This window comes from Gekko japonicus, unplaced genomic scaffold, assembly GCF_001447785.1.
Source record: "Gekko japonicus isolate JY-2015 unplaced genomic scaffold, Gekko_japonicus_V1.1 scaffold563, whole genome shotgun sequence".
Lineage (NCBI taxonomy): Eukaryota > Metazoa > Chordata > Lepidosauria > Squamata > Gekkonidae > Gekko > Gekko japonicus.
Window position 1 is genome coordinate 1,018,491 of NW_015166439.1, and position 11,520 is coordinate 1,030,010.

Genomic DNA, 11,520 nt, shown 5'->3' on the forward strand with positions numbered 1-11,520 from the left:
GCAGGGTGGTTATAAGTCAGCTGCTTGTGTCCAGAAATTGCATTTATTTATTGCAGATGTATCTCACTTTTCAGTCAAACGTGTTCTCTCCAAGCTGCTTACAGGTGTTAAAATTCAGCCTGCAGTGCCATGTTGGGTGTTGTACTTAAACGAAAAAAAGATGCGTACAGTTCGGGTCACCGTATCTCAAAAAGGACATTGCAGAGCTGGAAAAAGTACAGAGGAGGGGCAACTAAGATGATCAGGGTATTGGAGCACCTTCCCTATGTAGAAAGGCTGAAGAGTCTGGGACTTTTCAGTTTAGAAGAGAGATGACTAAGGAGAGGGATGTAATAGAGGTTTATAAAATTAAGCACGGGGTGGAGAGAGTTGACAGGGGGAGAACTTTTTCTCCCTCCCCAAAAACTAGAACTTGAAGGGCATCCAGTGGAGCGGATGGGCAGTAGATTCAGGACAAACAAAAGGAAATATTTCTTTGCACAGAGCATGTTTAAAATATGGAATTCACTGCCAGAGGATGTAGTGATGGCCACAGGCATAGACAGCTTTAAAAGGAGATCAGATAGGGTCATGGAGGATAGATCTATCAGTGGCTACTAGCCATGGTGATTAAAGGGAACCTCCACATTCAGAGGCAGTCAGCCTTTAAATCCCAGTGCCAGGAGGTGACATCAGGGGAAGGCCTTGGCCTCTGTGCCCTGTTGTTGAACCTCCAGAGGCACTGGTTGGCCACTGTGTGAGACAGGATGCTGGAGTAGATGGACCCACTGGTCTGATCCAGCAGGGCTCTTCTTATGTTCTTAAGATATGGGTCCTGATTTTCAGGAACAGAGACAAAAGACCCACAATGGAAAAGTGGCAGAGGGAGCAGGGAGTGGATGGAGATCCGTTGAAGGCAGTATTTAGTATTTATTCATTTGGTGCATGAATTAGTTGCGAGGAAATTGGCGAGAAGGCTTGGCGTGATCTGGTCCATGAATTAGTTGCACGTCCATTTCAAAAGTTGTCAAAGCACGGAAGAACGAGTTAACGTTGACTGATGTCACTGCTCTGGAGCAGTTTCTGCAGTGCCCTCCTCCTGGCTCCTCTGAAGGGCTGTAGAATGAAGACAGCCACCTGCAGCCTTCTCAGCCTCCTGCGATGGAGAATGTCTTGCTGTTGAAACTTAGGCCCAGTCAGAGCCAGGCTGAGCTTTCCCTTTAGGTAGTCTTGCTGGGATGGAGATGGGGGAGCTGCCCAGCAGCCTTTGGGCCTCCAGCCAGGGAAAGGAGCCAGAGCACTCTTCCCCATGCGTGTTTTCTGGCCAGTGGCAGGAGCCAAGCTTGGCTTCTTCCTTGCTGTGCCACTCCATCCTGGGAGGATGGGAATGCAAACTCCCAGGGGTTCTGGGCCTCCTGGCCAGCGAAGGGGGCTAGAGTGCCCTTACCCTCACTAGAGCTGGTGCAGAAATAGGGTGTCGTTCTTCATTTCTGAGCCACTGAAGCTAGGAAGAGTTTTCGTTCCCGCAGTGTGACTCTGGGCTTTTTTCTTTCCCTTCCTGTGGGGCACCAGTGTTGTCGTGCCAGTCTGTCAAGTAATTTTTGTGGGATTATTAGGTCACAAGACTTTTTAGAGAGGTGCTGTGTAAGGGTGAAAGTGTCAGGTTCAGAAAGGAAAGGCCGAGGTCTCAACCCCAGTGCGATTCACTGAGTGGCCTTGGGCCAGCCTCTCTCCAGTTAGTCTACCTCACAGGGTGGTTGTGAGGATAAAGTGGAGTTTAGGAGAGAGACGAACTTGCCTCAGACCTGAGTTCCTTGGAAGAAGGGTGGGATGAAATGTACTCCTGATTTTCCTGCCTGCGTGTACATAGCTAACTGTAGCCGTTTATGGACTACAAGAGTTCTGTGAATGTGTTCATCACCCAGAGGCGATTCTGACTTGTTGCAGTTGCCCAAGTGAACGACTGTTGACAGGTTCTGCATGGGAGGATGTTTGGTACTGCAGAGTTGCCCCAGCGACATTTCCTTAGGAAGATTGTGCATGGATTCTGCTTGGGGTGTGGCTGTTATATTTGGGGTCAAGAAAGTGCCCCTCTCTTGAGTAGCTGATTAGTGGTATGTGGTGGATGGTGTGTGTGTGTGTGAGAGAGAGAGACTTCTGCATTGTACGATTTGGTTTACTTGCAGCAGTTATCTGAAGCTGTGGGTTCTTCAACCACCTTTTTATGCTTTACCTGCTGTGCTTGTTGCATGATTAGGGTTGCCTGCTACCAGGAGAGAACATTGTCCTGTCCCTTTAAAGGGAAGTTATTTACCTGGTGATTTGATTTACCTGCATGCCATGAAAAGCTTCAGTTGCTCATTTCCACATACTAAACTTTCTAGTAAAAGAACAGGACATTTTTATTCTCCAGGCATGTTGGCAACCATAGCTGTGCTTGATACATGAGGGACCATTGTTGAAGGCTAACTTTTCCTCCATCCCAGGTGGCTGCTCTGGTATTAGCCCTGCCCTGGCTGCTTAGGAACAGAATAATAATTTTAAAAAAATGGAATGGAGACAGGTAACAAGAATGTGAAGTTTGAACATGTAAACCACTAAGCCAGGTCAGAATTGGCTTGCTTCAGACCAGACTTGCCAGACGAAACACACTCTCTGGATTTGTACTGCAAGTCTGTGCTTGCTCCCCTCCATACCAGTTCCAAACGAAGCCTTCTCACCTTCCACTGCCCAGCGTGGCACAAAGAAAGCTCTACTTTTTTCCTACCAGCAGCAGTCCAGTTTTTCCACTTACTCAGCAGGGTGCAAATGCTTCCCACCAGTAGTTCCCCCAAGGGCAAATCCAAGCATCGCCTCTAAGCATGAAGAAGTCAAAGAAGCACCCAAAGGGAAGAGTGAGGTTTTTAGGGTTGTCCTCTGCAAGTTTCTCTGCTTCCAGCTGCCAACAAGGGTAGGCTGTCAGTCTACTAATTCATTGACTCTCCCATAATGTCGTTTTTCTGTCTTAAGTGTGTGTGTGTGGGGGGGGGGGCTCGCTGCCCTTGAGCCAGGGATGCCGCTTCCTTTTCTGTAATGTATTAACGCAGCCTCGGGGTCCAAAAGGCCTTGGAACTCGATGAGCTCTGTTAATGATAGGCCAGAGCATGAGTCTTCAGTTTTCTCTGCCCTGTATAGTGACCCCTTTCAGCTCTTTGCCTCTGGCTTCTTGTCATGGTGGCCTGTGGCCATAATCGTGATTGGTGGCATTCTTTTTTCAAGAAAAACCTATGTTTTATAAAGCATTTAGCTCAAAGGGTACCTCAAAAGTACAAACTGAACAAGAAATGAATGATAGCTTGTATCGTTAAATCTTGTCTCACATTGTTTCAGAAATAATGGTTTCAGACATACAAAACTATGCCAGAGCTTAACAGGGGCAGGCCAATTAATTCATAAACATAATGTTCTGGGCTGTAGTCAGGCACTCTGGTTGACTTGGAATGTTTCGGTACTCCCTTTTGCCCAGCTGCTGTAAGGAGATTTCTATCTAAAGTAGGGTTCTCTGTATTCAAATAGAGGTGTGTGTTGTTTTTAAATACATTTGGGATAATTACAGTACTTCTGTTCATAAAATCAGTTGGGTGTTTTCTGCCGTTTTCCCCAGCGAGGTCAGCTTTTAAAACATTTCCATAAAATACGTTGGATAGTATTAAATACAAATACTGTTGGAATATTTGGGTGAGGAGCATGAAATGAAGCAGGCAAGCGAAGCTGATCATAGCGAACACACGTTTCAGGCAGCCAAAAAGATGATCGTATAAATGGACATTGCTGAGTGGCCGATACAGAAATGTTTTGGATATGGGATGTTTTGGAAGTCATTAATTTATAGGGCCGCCAGAATTTGGAAGTGACTTGGTGGCACTGAACACACCCACAGATATTAATACAAAGTATCTCCAACTAATAAAAAGTAGAGACATCACCCTGCCAACAAAAGTCCGCATGGTCAAAGCAATGGTATTCCCAATAGTCATGTATGGCTGTGAGAGTTGGACTATAAGGAAGGCCGAGCGCCGAAGAATAGATTCTTTTGAATTATGGTGCTGGAGAAGACTCTTGAGAGTCCCTTGGACTGCAAGAAGATCAAATCAGTCAATCCTAAAAGTAATCAACCCTGACTGTTCCCTGGAAGGCCAGATAATGAAACTGAAGCTAAAATACTCTGGCCACCAAATGAGAAGGGAGCACTCACTGGAGAACACCCTGATGCTGGGAAAGATTGAAGGTCAAAGAAGACGGGGATGGCAAAGGATGAGATGGTTAGACAGTGTCATAGATGCAACGAACATGAAGTTGAGCAAACTTCAGAGGACGGCGAAAGACCGGAAGGCCTGGCTTGATCTGGTCCATGGGGTCGCGAAGAGTCGGACTCGACTGTGCGACTGAACAACAACAACAACAAAAATCTCCAACTAATAGTGGGGGTTGTTTGTTTAGAAAATGTTTCTGCCGCCCTTCTTGGGAACCTGCCTGAGGTGGCTTACAAAATAAAACAACTTGTTAATTAAAACCCAGAATTAAAAACCCAGCCAGAACACAAAAACATAAATCACTGAGCAGCTTAAAATGAATTTAAGAGTTTTCAGGCTAAAAGCGCAGTATAGGAATGGTGTCAAGAGATCAGCCCCCTAATTAAAAGCCTGGGTAAACAGAAACCTTTTGGCCTGGTGCCTAGAAGAGAGTATCGTAGGTACCAGGTGAGCCTCAGGGGAAGGGCATTCTGTAGGTGAGGTGCCACTGTACCAAAAAATAAAATAAAAAATGCCGTGTCTCTGGTTTGCATTCTGCTTAGTCTAAACAGTGTATGACATCACTGATAAGATTGGAAACAGACAAAAAAGGATTTAATACAAATTGAAGGATAATGCCCTGTTTTACATCGCTAACACAATTCTGAAATAATAATTATGCATGGGGTGGAGGGAACTGAAAAAGAGAAATTTTTCTTCCTCTCCCAAAATACTAGAACTCAAGGGCATGGGTGTCGAACTCATCTGTTATGAGGGCCGGATCGGACATAAATGAGACCTTGTTGGGCCGGGCCATGTGTGTCATAAAATGTAATGCCAGGTAGGGGAGATATAAACTTTATAAAGGACACAAACACAAAGGGTTTTTTTAACTTAAAATAAAAACCTGCTTAAAACATTAGCACTCTTGCAATATTTTGTTTATCTAACAGTGTCTGATAACTGACACCTCTTCCTCTGAATTATTGCATCAAAAGGTCTATGCTGTTGCAATCTTGAGTATGCTGTTCAGGTGTGTTTCCAGAAGCTGCAAACCTATGATGATGCAGCAGCAGCAGCAGCAGCAGAAGATGGCCAGTTCCACTGTGGGCCTGATAGAAGCCCTCCGGGGGCCTGATTTGGCCCCCGGGCCGCATGTTTGACACCCCCGCTCAAGGGCATCCAATGAAGCTGATGAGCAGTAGATTCAGAATGGTCTAAAGGAAATACTTCGTTACACAGAGAATGACTAAAATGTGAAATTTGCTGCCAGAGGATGTAGTGATGGCCACAGGCACAGACAGCTTTAAAAAGGGATTGGGTAGCTTCATGGAGAATAGGTCCACCAGTGGCTACTAACCATGGTGACTGAGGGGAACCTCCACCTTTAGAAGCACTAAATCTCTGCATCCCAGAGCCAGGAGGCAACATCAGGGGAAGTTCTTGGCCTCTATGCCCTGTCGTTGGCCCTCCAGAGGCACTGGTTGGCCACTGTGTGAGAAAGGATGCTGGACTAGATGGACCGTTGGTCTGATCCAGCAGGGCTCTTCTCATGTTCTTATTACTGGAAAGGAGTCCGTTTAGTCTTTTCTGGTATCACATCTAACAACACATTTTATATATTAGTAATCCTTTAATGTTTATTGATCCTCTTAGAGGGGCTGGATCTTGCTATCTGTCAGTGAAAGGCACTGTGTATATATGTGTGTGTGTGTGTGTGTGTGTGTATATATATATATATATACACACACACACATATATACACACACACACACAGTTGTTCGACTCATACTTGTGTGCATTTAATTATCTAAGTACAAAACATTCTACAATGAGAAACAACAACAATCTCTGTCGGAGCAGTACAAATAATAGAACAAGGGAGAGAGAAAAAATGTCCAGTGAGACTTTCCAGATCTGTGTGAATAGTTCACGAGCTCCGGGATGTATTACATCCCTCGTCGCGTCCTGAGAGACATCTCTCTCCACAAATAAAAGCCTCTCCACATCAGTTCTTTCTAATGGGAAGCCACTAGACGTTTTTACAAAACAGGCATGTAGCTTAACGTTTTTAGTAGGAGGAAAGACCCGCCGTCCAAAGTGAAAGCTGCTAACAAATGCCTCCTTTAGGACGTGACGAGGGACGTTTGTTTGTATTGCTCCGACAGAAGTTGTTGCTGTTGTTGGTTTTCATTGTAGAATGTGTTGTACTTAGATAATTAAATGTGCACCAGTATGAGTTGAACTTAACAGCTGTATTTGTATGTATATATACCGTTGAGTGGAAGGCACTGACCTTTCCTGTGTTGATCCCCCGCACTCCAGTCCTTTCTGATCTAAAGGTAGTTTATTCCCAGGATCACAGACCTGTGTGGACTAATAGCTGCATAGGTTGGGAGGCTGCAATGGAAGGGGGGGTGAAATCTTCCATCAGCACACCTGCACTGGTGAAACATACAAACAGGGCAATTTCATCCCTTTCCCAACTACAGACTCCCATCTCCTGTGGCTATAAGACCACATGGGTCCTGCGGCCCCAGGAATAAGCTTTTCCAGGGTTAGAAAGGACTACAGTTTGGTGTAGTGGTTAAGTGCACGGACTCTAATCTGGGAGAACTGAGTTTGATTCCCCACTACTCCACTTGCAGCTGCTGGATGACCTTGGGCAAGCCATAGTTCTGACAAGAGCTGTCCTTGAAAGAGCTCTCTCAGCCCCACCTACCTCACAGGGTGTCTGTTGTGGGGAGGGGAAGGGAAAGGAGTTTGTAAGCCACTCTGAGACTCTGAGTGAAGGGCGGGGTATAAATCCAATCTCCTCCTCTTCTTCTTCTACATGAAGGAGGGCAGCGCAGGAAAGATCCATGATCCTCAGTCCAGGGACCATGGAATCCATTGCAGTTCTCAGATTCTTTTTGACGCGTGCTGGCACCATTATTTAAAATGTGGTCTGCTGCTCAGGAGGCAGACAGATCTTGAGTGGTGTTTTGTACCTTTTAATATTCTTTGCTGGGAGAACAGCTGCAGCTACTGCTACTGTATGACTCACTTTATGCTAGCATTGTACTGGGTGCCGTACAGAATGCACCTGTGATTTAGTTGCCTGTCCAAAGGGCTTCCAAGAAATGTTAGGCAGGTGTCAGGGAAAAAAGCTCCAGTGGTCGTATGTGTGCCACATACACACCCCTGAAAATTTTCAAGTTGCCGGTTCCAGAATGATGGGTTTGCCCCGGCAGGGAGGGCGGGGTATATATCAAATAAATTAAATAAATAATCTCCCTGGAGTGCATAAATGGGATTTGCTAACCCTTAGGGTCATTACTGTAAATGGGGTTTGTTTCCTGTCCAGATTAGTTTGGTCAGCACCCCTGACTTCTTTTTTCCTCTCAGCTTTCCCTAGCACCACCTTGCGGATTGGCTTGCTGGCGTGGATTGCCAGCAGCTTCACTTTCCGCTGGTGGCCCTTGGTGGTGCAGGTTGGATATGGGGCTCAATGGGCTCCAGATCCTCTTCCAGCATTGACAGTTCTGAGCCACACAACAGCCCACTTCGTCTGTATCTGGGTTAATCTCTGAAATGGTTGGACTGGTGGTGCATGGCAGTTGCTCACCCGCTTCTTCCACCACTACCCAGAAGTAGCCAAACAATCTCCTAGGGATCAAATTAAAAAAATGCCTTTAGGGAAGCTGGGGATCTGACTGCCAGGCACCTTCCGTGTGGTGTAGTTTGCTAAAAGGAGAGGTGCTGGGGTCAGAAATCCTTGAATAGATGCCTCTTCGTTCTAGATGTGTGTAGGCTGGCTATGTTCCTGATGGGGGGCCCTTTGTCCTTTTAGGAGTGGGAGCAAGGTCCCCCTCCTACTGTACCTGAACAAGAGCTCCTTTGGGGTTGAAGCCATTTCCTGTTCCTCCTTTCCTGCCTCTTCCGAATATGCTTCTCCCCCTTCAACTAAGCCTCTTAAGAAGCGGAGAGAGCAGTAGAGGACAGAGCCAATCGCGTCCCCCGTCCTTAATCAGCTGTGTTTATACAAGCCTTAAGAGAGTCATAACTCTTTTTTTTTTTTTGGCAAATTAACTTTCCAGTTGTTGTGCAGAAACATTTGCGGCGAGCTTAATGGACTCTAGAAGGGATCTGTTTCTTTCGCCCATTCGCTTAAGCGGAAAGCGCCAGGAAAGGGGGTGGTCCCCTCTGAGCAGGTTCTGCCTTACATTTCTGAGTCCTGGCAGTTTCCAGGTTTGGGGCTTGCTACTGGTTCTTCAGGAGTGGCTCAGTTTGGGTTACTGAGTTGGTGAATGGAGGGGTATTGCTTGTCCCTGTCCTGAAGGACATGTGCCTTCTGAGTCGGGGATCCAAGCACCCCCAATTTTTCCCCCCCATGAGGGCAGGAAACTAACTGGAGACGTAGGAAGGGTGAGGCAGGCACAGAGCCGTGCGTGGCAGCTAAGAGCACCTTCTGACGGCTGCTTTCACCATATAGAAAAGTTGTCTCCTGAGATCTGGGCACATTGCCATAATAACTCTATAAATGTACAAGTTGTTGAATATCCACTCAGCATTTTCCTTCTGACTCTGGACACAGCTCATGTTTTTCCCCCCCTCCAAAGTTCTTTATTGAGGTCTAGAACCATTGTTCTGTTTATTCATTTATTTTTAAAATAAACCTTACCTGGCTTTCAGTTCGTAATACAAGTGGCTGTGTAGTAGCCAATTTGCCCTCTGCAAGGGAAGAAGCAGAAGACATGGGGGAAAGGAGTTCTGGGACTGTAAACCAGGCACAGGTTACAAGGTATGCTGTTACGTGCAGGGTGTGACATTGAAGAGAAGACCAGGTGTGTCTAGAAATCTGAATGTGATTTGGCCACCCATTTGACGGGCGCTTGGGGTTTATCCTGTTGTGGGTGCCTTCCAGTTTTCAGTTGCAATTTTCTGGGTGAGCGTTGCATTTTGGGGAGGTGTCAGTGGATTGTGGGTGAGCTTCGTTGAGAGGGCGGAGATGGAGACGCTCCCTTGGCCGCTGGGGCTGCTCATCCCGTGTCTTTGTGTTTCCTTCAAATTTCTTTCTCTTCAGTCTGTGGGAAGCGCTACAAGAACCGGCCTGGGCTGAGCTACCACTACGCACACTCCCACCTGGCTGAGGAGGAAGGGGAGGACAAGGAGGACTCTCAGCCCCCCACGCCTGTCTCTCAGAGACCCGAGGAGCAAAAAAGTGAGGCTGTTCTCCTTCTGGGGCTCTTAATGACAAGTTCACTCTTTTGTAGCAGCTTCTCTCCACCCTGACTTAATTTGAGCCAGAGGCTGATATTCCGTTAGTGTTAGGAGAAGTGCTGTCACAAAATCAGAGTGCCTCTGTGTGTGTGCAGAGTGCTTTTCATATACCCAAACAAACTTTGCATATCAGTTTAGGAGAACTGTCTTGAAGGTTGAGGGGTATGTCTTGCTGGCACGTTTGAGCCCCTGGGGTCTTTCATTTTAGAAATTAAGCATCGTATATCCCACTGCACTTCCCACCCCGTTGTGCTCTGTGGTGCACAGTTACAACACTGTGTGCAGCCATGTCACAGTCAGGGCTATGGCCCGGTGGTTTAAGTGTAACCAGGACCCAGGAGAACCTTGATTCAGGTCCCCACTCTAATCCCCACTCAGTCATGAAATTCAGTGGGCGAGTCTAACTAGTCACCCTCTCAGCCTGGCCCAGCTCATAGTGTGGTTGTGAAGAACAAATGGGGAGGGGAGAAACATGTATTCTGCCCTGAGCTTCTTAGAGGAAGGGTGGAAGAAAGACGTGAGAGCTAAGGCTGAGTTACTGGGCCTTTCTGAAGCTAGGCCTTCAGATGCCAGCAGTGTTCTGCTAAAGTAAATCTACAGTTTTACAGGCAGTCAGTGTCAGGAAGACAGGATGAGGGTAGAAGAGCCAGCCAGCAAGCTGAGGAGACACTGGAGAAGCAGAGTGGGAGAACTCACATATAAACTCTTTGCAGACCTGGACCTGGTGTTGTTGTCTGCCACGACTCACTTGTCCATTGCAAATGGCTTATTTCCCAGCAGCCAAGAAGGGCCCCGATGGTTTGGCCTTGCCCAACAATTACTGCGATTTCTGCCTGGGAGACTCCAAAATCAATAAGAAAACGGGACAGCCGGAGGAGCTGGTTTCATGCTCTGACTGTGGGAGATCAGGTATGTGACTGGGGAATGGAGGAAACCGGATCCTGCCCCTGGTTTTTCTTTGCAGAATATCTTCCTCATCACCTGCCAAAAAGTAGGGTACCCTGGACCATCCGATCCTGTTGACGGCTCGTGTAGAGTCCCAAGTCAGAACAGATGTGAGAAAGTTTATCTGCCGCGTGCTTAGCAAAATGGTCACAGCGAGCTGCAGAGCGGTCTGCCTTCTCCCGCTGGCCAGAACCCAGTAGGCCCCCGACCACCCAGAAGAGTTCTGCAGGTCTACACTGTGCGGATGCAATGGCGGCGGGAAAGTACTGCTTCTTTGCCGCCATCTCCACCACGCAGTAGGTTTTCAAATGCGCTCTAGCACGTGCCTTGTCAGATTTGTCCCAAGTCTCTCTCCACCATCGTTCTCGCCATCTCCCTTCATCGCCTGCAGCCCCTCAGTAAACCAAGAGGCTGTCCAGGCTCTTTGACCTGAGAGAGGGTGCCTAGGTGCAGTCGGGTTGGTTGTCCAGGTCACTTCTCCATTCCAGAGGTCAACTAGGGCATCGACAGCAGCACTGACCATATCAGCAGAAACACCCCCTACCCCATTTTTTGTTTCCTCAATTGTTGTGTTTGCATCCGTCTCATTCTTGAGCAGCTTTTTTTTTTTTTAATGGCCCCAACCACAAAACTTTTCAGGGCTAGTTTACACGTTACTAGGCAATGCTCCTTCTTAAGCTGTGGAGTCTTGGGAGCAAAAATTCTACTTTGTGAGCTACTGGGCATTAAAGTTGTGAGCGAGCGATTTGGCTGCTGCATAAATTAGCTTGCTCCGGAGCCATCCTTCCTGAGTTGGAGGCTAAAAAACTGTGAGCTAGCTCACACTAACTCAGCTTTAGAAGGAACACTGTTACTGGGACTGTTTTCTTAACTTGAGAGAGTGGTCTGTTCAAGTGGGAACTGGTTGGTTGTGGGTGTGGAAGCACCTGCTGCCTGAGAGTTTCATCATGGGAGACGTTAGAATCATGGAATCATAGAGCTGGAAGGGACCTCCAGGGTCATCTAGTCCAACCCCCTGCAAAATGCAGGAAATCCACAACCCCCCCCCCCACACCCCCAGTGA

The 11,520-nt window shown here is 47.2% G+C and overlaps 1 protein-coding gene across 8 annotated transcripts in view; it reads left to right on the plus strand.

Moving 5' to 3' along the window:
• DPF2 (D4, zinc and double PHD fingers family 2) overlaps positions 1–11,520 on the plus strand; it is a 34,250-nt gene that overhangs the window by 15,330 nt on the left and 7,400 nt on the right. For 4 of the 8 annotated variants that reach the window (XM_015411952.1, XM_015411956.1, XM_015411954.1 and 1 more), the window contains 2 exons: positions 9,316–9,453; positions 10,290–10,421. In XM_015411952.1, coding sequence (XP_015267438.1) covers positions 9,316–9,453; positions 10,290–10,421 — 270 coding nt within the window. The remainder of the gene's footprint in view (positions 1–9,315; positions 9,454–10,289; positions 10,422–11,520) is intronic. The other 4 variants (XM_015411953.1, XM_015411957.1, XM_015411955.1 and 1 more) reach the window with 1 other exon arrangement.